Source organism: Schistocerca gregaria, chromosome 2 (assembly GCF_023897955.1).
Source record: "Schistocerca gregaria isolate iqSchGreg1 chromosome 2, iqSchGreg1.2, whole genome shotgun sequence".
NCBI classification, from domain to species: domain Eukaryota; kingdom Metazoa; phylum Arthropoda; class Insecta; order Orthoptera; family Acrididae; genus Schistocerca; species Schistocerca gregaria.
Genome location: NC_064921.1, coordinates 869140564 through 869161334, shown reverse-complemented (window position 1 = coordinate 869161334; position 20771 = coordinate 869140564). Strand labels below are relative to the sequence as shown.

General features: G+C 40.6%; 1 protein-coding gene across 2 annotated transcripts in view; it reads left to right on the top strand.

Annotated features, from left to right (window-relative positions):
• LOC126335261 (sialin-like) overlaps window positions 1-20771 on the top strand; it is a 152675-nt gene that overhangs the window by 111986 nt on the left and 19918 nt on the right. For both annotated transcript variants that reach the window (XM_049998304.1, XM_049998305.1), the window contains exons 6-7: window positions 3643-3789; window positions 5084-5216. In XM_049998304.1, the coding sequence (XP_049854261.1) occupies window positions 3643-3789; window positions 5084-5216 (280 nt within the window). The remainder of the gene's footprint in view (window positions 1-3642; window positions 3790-5083; window positions 5217-20771) is intronic.

Genomic DNA, 20771 nt, shown 5'->3' with positions numbered 1-20771 from the left:
AAGAGGGCGTGCTACTGGGTATTAGAGGTACCGGTGTGTACAGCGATCTGGACCGCCACCTCTGAAGGTCTCGCTGTATGGTGGTGTAACATCCAATGTGTGATTTTCATGAGCAATAAAAAGGTCGGAAATGATGTTTATGTTGATCTCTCTTCCAATCTTCTGTACAGTTTCCGGAACTCTCGGAACCAAGGCGATGCAAAACTACATATGTATACGAGGTTTGGAACTTAAATAGCGGCTAACATCACAACCGATACAAAAGAGTTACATGTATGCACCTGTTACTGTCCTTCAACGTAGTCACCAGCGTTGTGTAGAACCCGTTGCCAGCGATGTGGAAGGCGTAGTATACTGTTAGCAGAGCCTGTTCTGTTGATGGTGTGAGTGGACCGGCCTACTGCATGTCGAGTCTCTGGAATAGTTCTGAAGCGAATGCCACGAAGTGGTTCCTTTATCTTCGGAATCAAATCAAAGTCACAATGACAGAAGTCAGGAGAGTATGGAGGATGCTACAGTACTTCCCAGTCCCATCGACTGAACAGAGCAGCCACAGCTTGAGCTATATGCGCTGGCGCATTTTCATCCAAAATGGTGGGTGGGTTGCGCAGAAAGTGTCGCCGCTTCTATCGCAAAGCTGGTCGCAGGTGATGCTTCATAGACAAACAGTAATACTGTGCATTGACGGTCTGCCGTGGAGGAACGTAATGCGTTAGGATAACACCAACACATTCGTACGCGAGACTCATCATAACTTTAGACCGCTCCATTCGCGCCATCAACTGAACAGTCTCTGCTAACGGTATACTACGTCTTCCACATCGCTGGCAACGGATTTTACACAACACTGGTGACTACTTTGAAGAACAGTAAGAGGAGCAAACATGTAAATCTTTTGTATCGGTTGTGAATAAATAGTTGCCACTATTTAAGTTCCAACCCTCATATATATATATATATATATATATATATATATATATATATATATATATATATATATATATATTGGTATTAAAATATCCCAGGAATTGTAATTTTATATAAAGTAATAATCTTATGGCACCAAGCACTATGACATTTAAGACTAATTGCATCTGTGATGTGCTAAAACAATGAAATTATGAATGTCAGAGAGTTCACAGTAATTACAAATATTGTCATTCCAAGACGTATGTATCGAGCTCTATATTAAAAATAAGCATTTATAGTGTGCTGGTTTGATGAATTAATAGAGTAGGCATTGTTATGCCTGCAAAGTAAACAGTTTCATTCAAGATGTGGGCTTGGGCATGTCCAAATAAGATATATTCTTTCTGCCATTCTGTCATGTATACTTGTTGGCCCATCTTACTGGGCTGATTCCATAGACTATAAGATTCCATAGACTACAACTGACTGGCACATACATATCAATTCATTGCCAAGATGTAAGTAGGTGGTGAGGATCATGTGACTACCTGGTACCAGTGCTATATCATCAATACTGATTGAAATCGACCAATGTGATCTTTTACGTACGCAAACAAATATTTTGTCCGCTGAACTTGTCAGTCACAATTTGGTTGTCTCTTGTAAAAATAGTTCCACAAGGCGACCAGGCGAAACAGTTATGTTTATCTATACCCGCCTAACTATTTTCCATGTGGACAGATCATCACATCGATGTTCCTGAGTGATCTAAACCGACTTCTCAGGGCTAAATGCAATTTTGTGTACAATGCACAGAAAATAAAAGTGTGGGGAATAAACAGAAACTAGCTAAAAACATGATGATGATTATGGATGAGACATACCACAATATATTACACTTGTTCCAGACTTAACAGCAGCAGATGAACAATCTGTTTTTTTATACATTAAATAACTTTCTACTCGTCCATGGCGAAGAGAGAAAAGAACTAGTTCTTTTAAGAATGAAACTGAGGCAGCTGCGAAGACTTTTTTGTTATTTGGAAAATATTAGTGAGGTCTACCAATATGCTCTTAATGATCTGCTGGACAGGACTGAAGATAAATTTCCTTTGGACATAAAAACTGTAAAAGCCCAGCTTCCTAGAACGTTTGGAAGTGATATAAGGATAAGGAGATATCTAAACACTAAACGCGATGAACGCTTCAAAAGACCAAGTTAGAACATCGTACTAGATTCATGGTACCAGCAGAAATCATCCTTAGACGAACAGCAACACATGTGAACTTTTCATAGGGTACCTGTAAACTTTGTCAGAGGCTATGGCTAATGCACAATACACACCAAAGGACCCTTTTCTACAGGAAGATTTTTCAAGATGCCTTCCACATTTTCACTGATACTGTTTTGGTGAAGAGAGGTTTAAGATGAAGAAGAAGTCGACTCCTATTGCCCAAAGTATTATGAGCGAATGCAGTAAGGTTTACTATTACATATTTAGAAACATTACGACTCATGGAAGTTACTTCACATATGCTCAGTTGTCTGATGTGCAAAACACTACGTACGATGGGCGATAACGTTTGTATCATTACAGGAAGTGTAATTGTTCTCAATTAAAATATACAACACATTAAGGATATCGGACTTATGGTTCTATTCAACTAATACCTTTCGAGCAAATAACGATGTCGCATTAGGTGCGGCTAATACAACGGAGATTCATAATTCTCATCATTTTTCAGAAGCTCTTACTACTTTAACGCTTAATTTGTGACATTACAATACAATCAAAAGCCAGGCGGATGTTTCATGGGTGGACCGATTTTTGGACGAATTCGGCAACAGTATTCCTTATGAAATGTTTTTCGTTTGAGAGCTGTTCTTAAACAGTCCTTGTAATATCTGTGACACCATTTTCAGACCTTTGTTGTATATAGTGGAAAATAGAAGAATTCTCAAAAAATTACTAGGGTGCAATTTGATTAGCCATTCTACCTGAAGGACCAAGATATCATGGAAAGTCAATATTAAAATCTCAAATTTTTAAATGTGGTCATAAAACTTGACAGATATTACCTTCTAATATATTCCAAGACAGTAATATATTTCAGTAACTTTTTAATAGTGATGGAGAAACCAATACACCATTGAGATTGGCAGTTCAGTAGGAAGGCAAGAAATATTTTATATTGTGCAAAAGTGAGACGAAACAAGAAAAACAATTCAACAATATCTAGCAATGAGTCAACAATTACTGAAATTGTCATGAATGCTTATAGCAGAATGCTGCAATGAAAAAATTTAAAAAAATCGTAAGGATAAAAATCATGGACTATTGAGCCTTGTTTGATTTAATGTAAAACGATTTTACTCTAAAACTGCATATTTTCAAATTGTGAGCAGCTTTTTAGATATCACATTTCTTTTGTAAACCTTTCTATGCATTTCTGAGGAAAATCCGAGGTGGGGAAGTTTAAATTCCAAATCAACATGACAAAAAGTCGGTTTGTAAATTTTCAAAACTTATCCAAAATTTTCCTTATATAATCATGATTTGAGTGGACTGTTAGTGTACTTATTTATGTATTTGATAGGCCAGGGAGTCATTTAATTAAAGACCAACAAGTTTCAACCAGTAATGATGCTGTTTTGCTATAAGCCATGATTAATTTGTAATTCAATAATTCTTCCTCGCAAATCAAATGCAATTAAACCAATTTCTGTTACAGCTTCCTATTCCATGGTTTAAAATTCTTACAAACTGGCCACTTTTTGTGACTATATTGCCTCAGTGGGGATGTATATGGGGAATGTTCACTATTTTGACACAAGCACCTACATATTTCCGCAATGTTCATGGATGGAGTGTGCAGAAGGTAATTCTATAAGCTTTATCCCATCTTCATTTTATGTTATGCCCATAAAAAACTGAAATTTATTATGTTTCTCTGCAAAGTAACCAACTGTTTACGTAGTTAATGAATTATTATCAACCATATGAGCCAAATGAGTAGTGAAAATTTCTGACAGGCTAACTGTTATAGATCAGGATCCAAAATGGTCACTTGCCATTGGCCGGCAATGCTGTTGCAATTAATCTTTCTAAGTTCTCTGTCGCACTGATTTGAAGCTTAAACTTATCATTGCTACTTCGTGGATCCTCCCTCCAATGTGACTTGGGAGATGATGAATTTACTTCACTGCCAGGTTTTAAGTGAAATGAAGTCTGTTATTTGTTATACATATCATAAAATATTTTTGCTAATTTAAAACTGTCTGCAGAACTTGAATCCAGGAAGCTGGCTTTTATTTTTAGTTGTGCTGTGCAAACTCAATTATTCCAGTTGGATAATTTAAGTGAAAATTATGTGTGTGAATTAAGATATTTTTGTGGCACACTGCATTAACATTTCAAAACATTTCTACACATTCTGCACTGAGGTAAAAGTAAGATCTTGCACTTTCATACTGATGAAAGTTGTATAATATGTTCAGCTTATTTTGGACCCAAGATGTTTATTCATGTATTTATTCCATGTTCTATTGCACTCAATGTCTCCTTATGAGAAAATGAGTACAAAAATGTGTTATCACATTTTGCTTTTGTCATAAATATGACAGGAAAGTTTATTTTGAATTTTGGTAATGAAGAAGTACTTAAGCAAAATGTGACTCAATAGAGCTGAACTGAGTAAAAGAGAAAATTGTTTTGTAACTTTATGAACACTGCTTTAATCATTAAAAGAATGTTAAGAGGACTTCAAAAGAAATTCTTGAACTGTCTTGTGAAAAGCTTAACATCATATTGTAACATCAACACCTTGAATTTAGAAAGTTTAATTCAAGCAGTAATAACTATTTGATTGTTCTCTTTTCAAAATTCCCTTAATGTTAATTGTTCATTTAATTGCAACACCATCACTTTTCAGCAGTGAAGATATTTCAGATAGTACAGTCATGGTGTTAAATATTTTAGTTTGATGATACAACACAAGAGACATTAATAGTTCATTCATTTTTTCCCATTTGTATGTGATTCTTTGTTTTGTGATTTAACCAAATGATTTCGCAAACTTCTAGGAGACTGGCTACTGTTTTACATCATAATCTTTGATACAAACTTAATATACATGCTGATGTTATCTAAGTGCATATTTCTTGTTTCTTTAGGTTGGCTTTTTCTCTGGTCTCCCTCATGTTTGTCGAATGATTTTAGCTATCTCAGTTGGTTACCTTTGTGATTACCTGCTGTCAAGTGGAAAACTGTCAGTTACCAATGTTCGAAAGTTGGCTGGCTTTGTAAGTAAGTAAATTCTCTTTTTTATATTGTTACCTACATGTAGAAATTGTCATGTTTATTAAATGTGATCTTTTAAGCTAATATACACAGAAAAATAATAGCACATCTCGGAAAGAGGGGAATTCTGAAGCTATTTATTGGAAAAATGTTCGTATGGAGCAAAAAACAAAGACTCCCTACAAAATACCCAATGGAATTTTCTCCAAATTTTCATACTCAAATGAAGAGTGGGAAATGGACAATTGGACAAACTGATCAACACAAAGTCTAATTTTGCCAAAGAAGATTTAATTGCTTGAAAGTAATAACACAATTAAGACAAAATTATTGGTTACAGAAAATCTCAAATATCTCATGAACAGAAGTGACTAGCTATGTAAAGAAATTACAAAAAGTTCCTTTCTTCAAGATATAGGTACTTTGCATAAAAAAAGCCTTTTTGCTGTAATAACTGTGAAAAAGATAAGTTAGATATGAAATTACAACATAGATTGCAACTTCTCTGTTTTCTCGTGATCCATACACTCTTAGTAATAATAGAATACTGACTGATACTTAAATATATTTCATGCTTTCTGAATAAAACTTGAAAAAAAGAGCTGAGAGTAAAAAGTTTAAATATTTTGTTAAATTATCTGCCCAAAAGAAAAATAACAGGAACTTGCAACATGCTGCAAATGAAAAATAGGTCCGGAACTTTTCTTACAATTGAAAAAGTAGTCATAGCGCCATCATAAGTGGCACTGATAAGTAGGGACCAGATTTTAATTATCTAGAAGAAAGTGAAATATGCAAGCATTTATGATCTAAAACTTATATAAATATGACCTTAAAAATTAAATATGACTTAATAGAAGTTTATTTAGAGAATTCTTGTTTGTTTATTTAATTTTTTATTCACCATAAAGTAATACAAAATTCACTTCTCAAAATACTGTAAGTGTAATTCTTCCTTTCTGTAGGATTTGTGGCTAATTTGCACCTATTATTTGAATGTCTGAAAGTTTTATTTTCTAAACACAAAGTACAGTGAAAAGATAATCTATCGAAACAGTAAAACAATGTTTTTATTTCTACATAGTATTTAAAGCGTTTCACATTATTTAATACCTTATGTCAATCTTGAGTATGTGCAAAGTTGCATTGGATCACAAGGTGCATTTTCAGGTTTTCCATTGACAAAGATATACGGTTGTCGCTGAGGATAGTTTTATACCTGGAAAAGCTCCTCTCCACTTCACAAGACATCCTTGGAGCGTATTTGAAGGCAGCCAGGTCACTAGAGTTCAGCTTTGTTTCAGTATCTTCAAATAATGCAGCATTCCCTGAAAGATGGTCACTAATTTTGCACAGTATAGAGTATCCAGGATTCCGTTGGAGAACACTTTGCAGTTTGGTTTCCACTTTGTCAGCCACATGACTACAAGCTCGAACCAACTCACTCTGCACATGTTGCACAATACTCAGGGCCTCACATAGCTGAGTGCCAACAGCTTCCAGTCGTTTGATGGCTTTTGATATCACTGAAAAATTTTCGTTGATTTATGCCATGGTTCGAGACAATGTATCTGTAAAAACTTCTTTCACAATTTTGATAGGACTTGATTCATCGCTATCAAGCTCACAGAAGATTGTCTTTATTTGGGTGTAGTTGGTGCAGTAATAGTCAGCAGCATTAAGCCAAGAACCCCATCGTGTAAGAACAGGTTTAGGTGGGAGGGGCGTTGGAGGTGCTTGTTCCTTGAATTTCTGCACCCATAGCGGAGACTTCACATAGATTTTCTTGTTGTTGTTGTGGTCTTCACTCCTGAGACTGGTTTGATGCAGCTTTCCATGCTACTCTGTCCTGTGCAAGCTTCTTCATCTCCCAATACCTACTGCAACCTACATCCTTCTGAATCTGCTTAGTGTATTCATCTTTTGGTCTCCCTCTACTATTTTTACCCTCCACGCTGGCCTCCAATGCTAAATTTGTGATCCCTTGATGCCTCAAAACATGTCCTACCAACTGATCCCTTCTTCTAGTTAAGTTGTGCCACAAACTTCTCTTCTCGCCAATCCTATTCAATACCTCCTCATTAGTTACGTGATCTATCCACCTTATCTTCAGCATTCTTCTGTAACACCACATTTCGAAAGCTTCTATTCTCTTCTTGTCCAAACTATTTATCGTCCACGTTTCACTTCCATACATGGCTACACTCCATACAAATACTTTCAGAAACGACTTCCTGATACATAAATCTATACTCGATGTTAACAAATTTCTCTTCTTCGGAAACGCATTCCTTGCCATTGCTAGTCTACATTTAATATCCTCTCTACTTAGACCATGATCAGTTATTTTGTTCCCCAAATAGCAAAACTCCATTTACTACCTTAAGTGTCTCATTTCCTAATTTAATACCCTCAACATCACCCGACTTAATTCGACTACATTCCATTACCCTAGTTTTGCTTTTGTTGATGTTCATCTTCTATCTTTCTTTTCAAGACACTGTCCATTCCGTTCAAGTGCTCTTCCAGGCCCTTTGCTGTCTCTGACAGAATTACAATGTCATCGGCGAACCTCAAAGTTTTTACTTCTTCTCCATGAATTTTAATATCTACTCCGAATTTTTCTTTTGTTTCCTCTACTGCTTGCTCAATATACAGATTGAATAACATCGGGGAGAGGCTACAACCCTGTCTCACTCCTTTCCCAACCACTGCTTCCCTTTCATGCCCCTCGACTCTTATGACTGCTATCTGGTTTCTGTACAAATTGTAAATAGCCTTTCGCTCCCTGTATTTTAACCCTACCACCTTCAGAATTTGAAAGAGAATATTCCAGCCAACATTGTCAAAAGCTTTCTCCAAGTCTACAAATGCTAGAAACGTAGGTTTGCCTTTTCTTAATCTTTCTTCTAAGATAAGTCGTAAGGTCAGTATTCCTCACGTGTTCCAACATTTCTACTGAATCGAAACTAATCCTCCCCGAGGTCCGCATCTACCAGTTTTTCCATTCGTCTGTAAAGAATTCGCGTTAGTATTTTGCAGCTGTGACTTATTAAACTGATAGTTCAGTAATTTTCACATCTGTCAGCACCTGCTTTCTTTGGGCTTGGAATTATTATATTCTTCTTGAAGTCTGAGGGTATTTGGCCTGTCTCATACATCTTGCTCAGCAGCTGGTAGAGTTTTGACATGACTGGCTCACCCAAGGCCGTCAGTAGTTCCAATGGAATGTTGTCTACTCCGGGGGCCCTGTTTCGACTCAGGTCTTTTAGTGCTCTGTCAACTTCTTCACGCAGTATCGTATCTCCCATTTTATCTTCATCTACATCCTCTTCCCTTTCAATAATATTGTCCTCAAGTACATCGCCCTTGTATAAACCCTCTAAATACTCCTTGCACCTTTCTGCTTTCCCTTCTTTGCGTAGAACTGGGTTGCTATCTGAGCTCTTGATATTCATATAAGTGGTTCTCTTCTCTCCAAAGGTCTCATTAATTTTCCTGTAGGCAGTATCTATCTTACGCCTAGTGAGATAAGCCTCTATATCCTTACATTTGTCCTCTAGCCATCCCTGCTTAGCCATTTTGCACTTCCTGTCGATCTCATTTTTGAGACGTTTGTATTCCTTTTTGCCTGCTTCATTTACTGCATTTTTAAATTTTCTCCTTTCATCAACTAAATTCAATATTTCCTCTGTTACTCAAGGATTTCTACTAGCCCTCGTCTTTTTACCTACTTGATCCTCTGCTGCCTTCACTACTTCATCCTTCAAAGCTACCCATTCTTCTTCTACTGTATTTCTTTCCCCCATTCCTGTCAGATGTTGCCTTATGCTCTCCCTGAAACTCTGTACAACCTCTGGTTTATCCAGGTCCCATCTCCTTAAATTCCCACCTTTTTGCATTTTCTTCAGTTTTAATCTACAGTTCATAACCAATAGATTGTGGTCAGAGTCCACATCTGCCCCTGGAAATGTCCTACAATTTAAAACCTGATTCCTAAATCTCTGTCTTACCATTATATAATCTATCTGATACCTTTTAGTATCTCCAGGATTTTTCCATGTATACAGCCTTCTTTTATGATTCTTGAACCAAGTTGTGCTCTGTGCAAAATTCTACCAGGCGGCTTCCTCTTTCATTTCTTAGCCTCAGACCATATTGACCTACTACGTTTCCTTCTCTCTCTTTTTCTACTACCGAATTCCAGTCACCCATGACTATTAAATTTTCATCACCCTTCAGTATCTGAATAATTTCTTTTATTTCATCATACACTCCAGACTGAGACAGTTTAGCATCTGTGATCTGCAACGAGTAAATTAAATTCTTGTGCAGATTATTGTTGGTGGAAAAGTCTACTCTAAAGTTATAGGCTCTAAGCAAACACCCTAACTTGTAACTAATATTAACTACAAAAGGGACAGGTACTGTTGTCATCGGTTTGTCATTTACTAAATCTCCTAATGTGGAAGCGGTGCCATTATTTTTATTTATTTTCTTGTTGTACAAACATCTTACCAATAGCGAACTATAATCATTATCTCTAGTGATAGCTTCCAGTGTGACAAATTCGGTTTCTAGCGCCTCCGGCGACAGGGGGACAGCTGTAGCTCGATGTATACTCGAATGGAAAAAGGCCATCTTAGGGGCTTGCGGATGCGCAGAATCTACAGAAATGATGTTATCAGAGTACGTGTCTTTCCGATACATATTAAACTCAATATGGCTATCCACTACTGTCAACGTGAGATCCAAATAGTTCAAGGACCTCGTCCAGGATTCCTTCTCAAGTGTAAAACTGCTGTTATCGTGAAACTGATTGAAAATATAAAAAATGCGGTCTACATCATCTTAAGTACCGTTAACGACAAACAAAATGTCATCAACGTACCTAGTACAAAATTTTATTTCACTCAAAATCTCTCTATCACTGGCAAAGAAACCTACCTCTTAGGAGTTCAGGAAAATTTCAGATAAAATCCCAGCAAAGGGGCTTCCCACAGTCAATCGAAACAGATGCGAACACATTCTATCACTAAAGGTAAAATAGTTATATTTCAGGAGAATCCGTAGCAACATCATTAACTCATCAATTTCTTTATGTGATAGTCTCTTGTAATGACGTAAATTATCCTATAATATCTGGTGGGTCTGGTCCATCGGTACGTTCGTATACGGACTTGTTACATCGAACAAGACAAGTGTACATTCTTCAGAACAGGTTACAGTACCCAAAAGGGTGGCTAATTTAATAGAATTTTTGACTGTATAGCTTTTACTAAAAACAAAATTATCTTTAATATTATTATGTAAGCATTTAGCCAATTTATGGTAGGCGCTCCCTGTGCTGTAGACAATTGGGCTGATTGCGTGATTTAATTTATGGACTTTGAACTGGCTTCTCAAAGAAGGGGGTTTAGGGGTCATGTTGATAAGTCCCTTTTCTCGAAATTATCCTATTAAATTTTTGGTTTTTTGAAGTCCGATTCTAATTTCTTTTTGAAGGGTAGCGGTGGGGCCTTTGTCGAGTATGTGTTCTCATTGAGAAAGGCTTCCGTTTTTTTCTATATACTCTTTCTTTGTAGCTATAACTATAGATTTCCCCTTACCAGATTTAGTAATAAGAGCATAATTCTGTATTAGTTTTTGGTTTATATTTTTTAAAACCTTATGAGTGTTATCTTTTTAACTGTCATGTGAAACTTTATTCATAATTTTACAAGCCTCGTAAGCCAAACGAGTTTGTTTATTTTTAGGCGTTTTAGTATATTCTAAACTGAGTTTCAAATCCACTATTACATTTTCTAACGCTTTCGCTTTTAATGTTTCTGATTCAAGATTAAACTTCAATCCTTTCGAGTGAAGAGTCTTCTCATGGGGAGAGAATATAATGTCTGTTTTATTAACGACACATTCAAAAAATTGTTTATGTTCGGTTAGAGCATTAGTATGAGTCGTTGACTTATTGTTATCATTAAGCTTCCTAATTAAGCTCGCGAACTTATTATCATGTCTGTTGGCAATCTCTTCTTTGCGTAGTGATAGCCATTCGTTCGCCATTAACCAAAAAGTGTCTATTTGGAAATTATCAATGATGTAGACCGCATTTTTTCTAGTTTCAATGATTTTCATGATACCATCAGTTTTACGCTTGAGAAGGAATCCTTTACGAGGTCCTTGAACTACACTCCTGGAAATGGAAAAAAGAACACATTGACACCGGTGTGTCAGACCCACCATACTTGCTCCGGACACTGCGAGAGGGCTGTACAAGCAATGATCACACGCACGGCACAGCGGACACGCCAGGAACCACAGTGTTGGCCGTCGAATGGCGCTAGCACCGCCGCCGTCGGTGTCAGCCAGTTTGCCGTGACATACGGAGCTCCATCGCAGTCTTTAACACTGGTAGCATGCCGCGACAGCGTGGACGTGAACCGTATGTGCAGTTGACGGACTTTGAGCGAGGGCGTATAGTGGGCATGCGGGAGGCCGGGTGGACGTACCGCCGAATTGCTCAACACGTGGGGCGTGAGGTCTCCACAGTACATCGATGTTGTCGCCAGAGGTCGGCGGAAGGTGCACGTGCCCGTCGACCTGGGACCGGACCGCAGCGACGCACGGATGCACGCCAAGACCGTAGGATCCTACGCAGTGCCGTAGGGGACCGCACCGCCACTTCCTAGCAAATTAGGGACACTGTTGCTCCTGGGGTATCGGCGAGGACCATTCGCAACCGTCTCCATGAAGCTGTGCTACGGTCCCGCACACCGTTAGGCCGTCTTCCACTCACGCCCCAACATCGTGCAGCCCGCCTCCAGTGGTGTCGCGACAGGCGTGAATGGAGGGACGAATGGAGACGTGTCGTCTTCAGCGATGAGAGTCGCTTCTGCCTTGGTGCCAATGATGGTCGTATGCGTGTTTGGCGCCGTGCAGGTGAGCGCCACAATCAGGACTGCATACGACCGAGGCACACAGGGCCAACACCCGGCAGCATGGTGTGGGGAGCGATCTCCTACACTGGCCGTACACCTTTGGTGATCGTCGAGGGGACACTGAATAGTGCACGGTACATCCAAACCGTCATCGAACCCATCGTTCTACCATTCCTAGACCGGCAAGGGAACTTGCTGTTCCAACAGGACAATGCACGTCCGCATGTATCCCGTGCCACCCAACGTGCTCTAGAAGGTGTAAGTCAACTACCCTGGTCAGCAAGATCTCCGGATCTGTCCCCCATTGAGCATGTTTGGGTCTGGATGAAGCGTCGTCTCACGCGGTCTGCACGTCCAGCACGAACGCTGGTCCAACTGAGGCGCCAGGTGGAAATGGCATGGCAAGCCGTTCCACAGGACTACATCCAGCATCTCTACGATCGTCTCCATGGGAGAATAGCAGCCTGCATTGCTGCGAAAGGTGGATATACACTGTACTAGTGCCGACATTGTGCATGCTCTGTTGCCTGTGTCTATGTGCCTGTGGTTCTGTCAGTGTGATCATGTGATGTATCTGACCCCAGGATTGTGTCAATAAAGTTTCCCCTTCCTGGGACAATGAATTCACGGTGTTCTTATTTCAATTTTCCAGGAGTGTATTTGGATCTCACTTTGACGGCAGTGGATAGCCATATTGAGTTTAATATAGATCGGAGACACGTACTCTGATAATATCATTTCTGCAGATTCGGAGCATCGGCATGAACATAAGACGGACTTTATCCATTCGAGTATGCATCGAGCTACAGCTGTCCCCCTGTCGCCGAAGGCGCTAGAAACCGAATTGGTCACACTGGAAGCTATCACTAGAAATAATGGTTATAGTTCGCTATTGGTAAGACGGTTGTTCAACAAGAAAATAAATAAAAATAATGGTACGGCTTCCACATTAGGAGATTTAGTAAATGACAAACCGATGGCAACAGTATCTATCACTTTTGTAGGTACTGTTAGCTACAAATTAGGATGTTTGCTTAGAGCCTATAACTTTAGAGTAGCCCTTTCCACCAACAATAATCTGCACAAGAATTTAATTTACTCGTTGCAGATCATAGATGCTAAACTGTCTCAGTCTGGAGTGTACAAAATTACTTGCGGTGACTGTCCGAAATTTTACATAGGTTAGACAGGCCGTGCTCTCGTGAACAGATATAAAGAGCACATCCCCACTAGAAGCGGTGATGGCACGAGGGGTTCCACTTATGCAGAACGCCTTATACAAATGGCTCATGCGCCGAGTCCTCCGTCTAATATCAAGTTGCTTCGTGCCGAAGTTAAGGGTTCAAAGTTGGACATCTTAGAGGAAATGCAGAGATTTAAACACCTGCAGTATGCCAAAGACGGTGTACTTAACTATCAGCTCCAATTAAAAAACAGAAATTTCTTTGAAGGTTTCGGTCCCTTACTTAATTCTTCACTTTAAGTTGCGTGACGTGGAAGTCGGTTGATGCACGCGTACGATGTTGATGTTCACGGATGGTAACGACGCCCCCTCCCCCCCCCCCCCCCCCCTCCGCCCCTTATTTCTGAACGTTTTCCCTCCTTCTGTGTTGAGGGTTTGGTTAGCCAAGCAGAACACCATTTGTATTTTCTTATTGCTGCGCGCTTTTGGGAGGTATTTCATGTATCTTCGTTGGCTTCTATGTAATTATAAGATCATGGAGCCAAGGTATGTTATAAATCTTTTACCTCTTCTGATTACGGCCTAGTCGACCGCTTAGTATTATGGCGATGTCGCGACTATGGTTGTTTCTGCTGCAGATAATATTAGTGCTGTTCTATCTGTTAACAAGAACGTCCTTAGCATACCTATGTTTTTAGGTTAGTTGTAATTTGTACCTAATACTATTGCCTTCATATTAGCTTGTGCCTGATTTACCATCCGTGGGCAAAGTTTGTCGTGCGTTGCTATTAAATATGTCTTAATTTCTGCATCATCGCTTTTAATACTTGATCAATTTGCTATTTGTGTGACCGCTTTTGGCATTCAGTTAGGTCCCGATCTGTGTTAACTTTGTAATCCCGCTTCCTTGCATAAGAAGAGCGTTTTCTGGCCGTGCGCATGCGCAGTGATTTCGATAGCTGTGCATGTGAGCAGCACGCGGTGCTTCAGTTCGGTGGAGAGCCTGTGACCATCTTGCGTTGGCTGGGGCGAGGCGGCACACACAAGGTTGAGGTAGATAATATTATTGACTTGGTACATAAGTACTGTGTATTTGTAAAAAAAAAATGATGGGGTCTTGCCGGTGCAGGTGTTTATTATAGCCTTTGACTATGCCCATTTAGGAAAGCTGTTTTATATTTGTTCTGAAGAAGTCGTGGTTACCCACGCTGAAACATAGGTAACAATCGAGGCGGGTTTTTCATAATTATTTCGATACTTACGATTGCTGAAGCGCTGCAGTGCTGAAAGTTCTTAAACAACATTTGCAGAATATCGCCCACTAATATCCGTAGTTTCATCTATCGACAGCCAGATCTTTTGCTCAGCAATAGTAATTCGTATTTTGTTGAGCACATCATTGTAGCATACGGATAAATAGTTCTTTCTCAGTGTAAGTTCATCTGGAACTGGATATGTTGTGTACTTCTCCAAGTACCGTCTGAAGCGTGGATTCTTCAGATTTTCCAATGGGATGTTGCAGGACACCATCATCTCACACTAACGCTTGCAGAATGATTGCACGGTTGACGATTGACCTGTCTGTTCAAATAACAGCATTTGCCTGCTGTTGTTTTCAAGAAAATGGCTCTGAGCACTATGCGACTTAACATCTATGGTCATCAGTCCCCTAGAACTTAGAACTACTAAACCTAACATCACACAACACCCAGACATCACGAGGCAGAAAAAATCCCTGACCCCGCCGGGAATCGAACCCGGGAACCCGCGCGTGGGAAGCAAGAACGCTACCGCACGACCACGACCTGCGGACAGTTTTTTCCAGCACTTCGTTTCACATATGTGCTGTGTTTAACTGCATTACAGTGTTGTTGCACGTTAAAGCGCTTTTCTACACTAACTTTAACTTCACACGGTTTACAAAATAATATTTTCCCATCACTACTAAGGAACTTCTCTCCAAATTCTCGAACATATCCTCGCAACTTCACGCTGTCGGAGAACTTTGCTTTAGGCCTGTTGAACAAGGCAAAGGCTGTATTCAAACTGGTTACTGGGAACACCTGTGCGACTGCGATGATTATTGCGGCAGAAGCCGCCTTTGTTGGCTCTGAAAGCGTATTGTCGACTCTGTGCAACAATGTTTTATGTTCGCTAAACGACAATTGTAGTACACCGATTTTCTGCTACAGTCCTGAGAAATAATGCTATGTACTAATTTATTTGTTTATCTTTCATAATAGCACGTAAAATATTGTCTCGTGAGGAACATATTCATTTTCTTATTCGTGTGTCCCATAAGGTAAAAACGGTATATGCATTTTTGGCAGAACTTGACGGAGATATGACCTACTGTATTAAAAGTTAGCCGCAATATGACCTATTACTAAAATTTGTTGAAAGATGACTTCATATGCACAATCAAACTACATTTTTCAACACTAAAATGCCTAGATTTGTGCATAAATTGTTCTAAAATTCACCGTATAGTTCAGAAAAAATATGACTTGTCATTAAAATCCGGGCCCTACTGATAAGTATATTTTTTATTTCTTGATGGTGGCTGGTTTCTGACACCTGAGTCCATTCTCACACCACGTTTTTTGTAAGTGTGACAAATACAGGCGACAGCTTAATGTTCGTCCCATGAGGTGCATTTTGTTGATGTTAAGACGCCCATATACCGCTTTGATTACCGCAGAGGCAGATTCTGTACATAGGATATCGCCTGTATGTGTCTCACTTACAGTATTATGGATGGTTTGAAAATGGACACAGGTGTCTGTAACTAGCCCACCATTAAAAAATAAAAAATATACATCTCAATGCAACTTGTGACTGAGCTAAAACCAGTTATTCATTTCAAGAAAAATAACTGATTGGAAAAACATTTATTTATTTTAAATTTTAGTCTTTCAGTTAGTGTGAACTTTTTAAATTTATCAGAACGAAACCTTTTTGATTATGTTCAGAATCGAAAAGGTCATAGCCCCTCATTTGCTATATATGAATTTGAGTATTATTAAAGGGCAGTTCAGATGTTCCATTAATGTACTGTATTTCTTTGAGACAAATAATTTCACAAAACACGTGATAATTCTTTATCCAATTTTTTATTTCAATTAAGTAACTGGCTGTTCCTGGACATGTTTCTGTGGGTTCTCTGGTTAAATGGAAAGGAAAGAAACCACACATCTCTAATATATATGGGAATTTGCTTACGTTCTGATCTCCTCCTTTCCCCTGCCTCTGTCCTTCTCCTGCCCTTCTCTTTGACCACCTCCTTCTCCTCCTCCTCTTTCTGTGCATTACCTCCTCCTCCCTCCCTCTGTCCATTTTCGCATCCCCCCTCACTCTCCCTCTCTGTGTCCATCATCTACTCCCCCCTTTCTATGTCCATCTTCTCCTCTCCCTTTCCTTTCATCTCCTTCTGCTCCCTCTCTTTGTCTGTCTCCTTCTTTCTGGTCTCTATGTCCATTTCTTTGCACCACTCTCTCCTCTCCCATCATCCCAGTTCCCTCTTATTATCATAGCAAATTCAGATTCTGTTATAGAATTCAAACCGTAACTCGATAAGCCACAAATACAACTTTCCTGGCTCCTGATAACAATTCACTATTATATACTATGTGATCAAAATTATCCGGACACCAGGCTGAAAATGACATCCAAGTTCGTGGCGCCCTCTTCTGGTAATGCTGGAATTCAGTATGGTGTCGTCCACCCTTAGCCTCGATGACAGCTTCCACTCTCGCAGGCACACGTTCAGTCAGGTGATGGGAGGTTTCTTGGGGAATGGCAGCACATTCTTCACGGAGTGCTGCACTGAAGAGAGGTATCGACGTCGGTCGGCGAGGCCTCGCACGAATTCGGAGTTCCAAAAGAAGCCAAAGGTGTTCTTAGGATTCAGGTCAACACTCTGTGCAGTCCAGTCCATTACAGTTATTGTCGAGTAACCACTCCGCCACAGGCCGTGCATTATGAACAGGCGCTCGATCGTGTTGAAAGATGCAGTATCCATCCTCAAATCGCACTTCAACAGTGGGAAGTAAGAAGGTGCTTAAAACATCAGTGTAAGCCTGTGCTGTGATAGTGCCACGCAAAACAACAAGGGGTGCAAGCCCCCTCCATGAAAAACACGACTACAGCGTAACACCACCGCCTCCGAATTTTATGTTGGCACTACACACGCTGGCAGATGGCGTTCACCGGGCATTCGGCATACACACCTTGCCATCGGATCGCCACATTGTGTACTGTGATTCGTCGCTCCACACAACGTTTTTCCACTATTCAGTCGTCCATAGTTTACACTCCATACACCAAGCGAGGCGTCGTTTGGCATTTACCGGCGTGATATGTGGCTTATGATCATCCGCTCGAATATGAAATCCAAGTTTTCTCACCTCCCGCCTAACTGTCATAGTACTTGTAGTGGATCCTGATGCAGTTTGGAATTCCTGTGTGGTGGTCTGCATAGCTGTCTGCCTATTACACATTACTACTCTTTTCAACTGTTTGCGGTTTCTGTCAGTCAACAGACGAGGTCGGCCTGTATACTTTTTCTGCTGTACGTGTCCCTTCATGTTTCCACTTCACTAGCGCATCGGCAATGGTGGACCTAGGAATCTTTAGGAGTATGGAAATCTCGCGTACAGACGTATGACACAAGTGACCCCCAGTCACTTGACCACGTTCCGCAGAGTGCCCAATTCTACTCTCTCAGCCGGCCGCGGTGGTCTCGCGGTTATGGCGCTCAGTCCGGAACCGCGCGACTGCTACGGTTGCAGGTTCGAATCCTGCCTCGGGCATGGATGTGTGTGATGTTCTTAGGTTAGTTAGGTTTAAGTAGTTCTAAGTTCTAGGGGACTGATGACCACAGATGTTAAGTCCCATAGTGCTCAGAGCCATTTGAACCATTTTTCTGCTCTCTCATGATGTCTAATGACTACTGAGATCGCTGATATGGAGTACCTGGCAGTAGGTGGCAGCACAATCCACCTAATATGAAAAACTTATGTTTTTATGGGTATCCAGGTACATCTGCGATCAAAAGTTATATACCACATAGTGTTCCAGTAGATATTTAAAAACATGCACTTACTTCTTGAGTGCAATGTTGTGACAAAATTTGAAAGGAGTCAATGAAGAACTTTGGGAGATTCACGATTGTGTAGTTTGTCTATTAACATAGATTAATCATTAAGGAGTCCCTTCAGAGGTGTGGAATAGTTTTATTCAATTAACAAAAGAACGCAGAATTTAAAAAAAACTTTTTGCAGTAATCACAATAATATAAAAACATTTTTCGCTGCTTCAGTTCGCAGATCCCCCCACATCTATCCATTATCGAAGTCGCAACGACCAACTCTGGGAACACTGTGCTCTCTGGCAGTCATTATCCCTCCCCCTGACGTGGTTCTCGCACATCCACTTGAACTTGGTAGGTCCACCCCAATTTGCGTGAAACTACTGTTAATGTCTCATGGCAGTCAATCTACATGTGCAGCAGGTGACAAGGTGGCCGAAGGTATTCCAACTGGAAGAGCAAAGTGCAGAGAACGTGGCGTACACCTACATCTGTGGTTGTATTTCACTTGTTGGCTGTGTCCAGCAAGTGACTTCCAACCAGGGTAGTCAGTGGGTGGTAGATATCTTTCGTGTAATAGCCCGTTTCTAAGGAATACACCTGACAAGGATTCACCACATCAAACGGCATTGCAGAGTGCATACACTGTTCCTATAAGATAATTATAATGCACCACACGACGGATTCGTGGATTGACACCCTCCTAGCAATACTTTTTCGACTGCACAGTGCATTAAAAGAAGACCTGCACGCCTCCCCAGCGCAGCTGGCGTATAGAGAACCTCTGCATTTACCAAGAGAGTTTTTCAAATAACACTTTGACCACTTCCGTTCTACTCAAGATTTCCAAAGACCTGGCAACGATGGATGCGTTTTGCTCCAGTATGGCCCGCTGCACAGAACAATGGAAATGCCCTCACAAGGCCCATAGGCAGTTAAGGGACGACATGATAGGACACTCACACCCTCCACCGAAGGAGTAGGCACAGTAGTGTCCATCGCCCATTCTCAGCACACCTACCTATGTGCAAAATACACCACCAAGGACAGGTCACCCATGAACGCAGGACGTCGGCCATACTGGTGCAGCGAGATCTGCTACGTCATTCATAGTAGGTCCTCCCTCTTGGGAGCTGACCAGACACCACCCATCCAGACGCGGCAGTCACCTCACAAAACCAGCCAACCCGCCATCATCCAACAACAATATAAATGCGTTACAGAAGGAAAGTAAGTTTCCGTTTCGATCTGGCAGACACTCATAGTTCAAGTCAGTAAAAACTTTTTTTTTTTTTTTCGTGTGGATGTCTTGTAGCGAACCCAGATCGCAGGTCACTCCACACCTATTCATTGGCATCGTTGGGAACGATCAATGGTTGGAATACCACAATCTCCAGCAGACAGCACGTCTCTACCTGCTGCAGTGCGAGCAATCGTGTGTATGCGGTTGCCTAACGCGTGTTGCTTAAAATAACAGCACATATACGAGGGCTGTCCAGAAAGTAAGTTACGATTGATCGCGAAATGAAAATCACAGTGAAAATCAGAAATGTTTCATTTGTAACAGTTAGCTACACCTTTCAGCTACTTCTCTACGTAGTCGCCGTTCTGACTCAGACATACGTCGTAGCGTTGTACCAACTTTCCAATACCCTCATCATAGAAGGCAGCCGCCAGTGCTTTCCGCCAATTCTCTACGCTGGCCTAAAGCTCGTTGTCTGTGCCAAAATGTTGTCTTCTTAGCCAGCGATTCGTTTGAGCAGAGATGAAACTCAGTGGGAGACAATTACGGGCTGTATTGTGGATAACCAAACATTTCCAATTGAAACGATGCAGGAACATCTTCATTGCCCCTGCAGAATGAGGCTGAGAATTGTCTTGAGGAAGAAACCGCACGACAGTTATGTAATGTTGGTTGCATAGCTTCAGGGGAAAATTCTCACCAGGCGCTCGTACTTGGCGGGAGACACTATTTTCTATAACATCTTTACTCGCTCACTAAGAGCTCAGGAATGGAAAGAGCGACATAATTCTACCTAGAGTCATACTAGAGACACTGCCCAACACATCTTTGCAAAGCTTTATCTGATTTTCATAGTCGTTTCCATTTCGCGACCGATCGTAACTTACTTTCTGGACAGCCCTCGTACGAAGATGGTATCTGTTCTTTCGGACATGTCTGAAAGAACAGATACCATCTTCATATAGTTAAGGCTAACCGGCCATTGACTCTCTTTTTCTGTGCTGATGCATTGCCCGAAATCTTACGGGAATTGGTAGGATTGTCTGCCGCGAGTAATGAGTGTAATGGGCAGGGGGTGTGGACATTAAGTTGGGAATGTGGGTCTCACAGG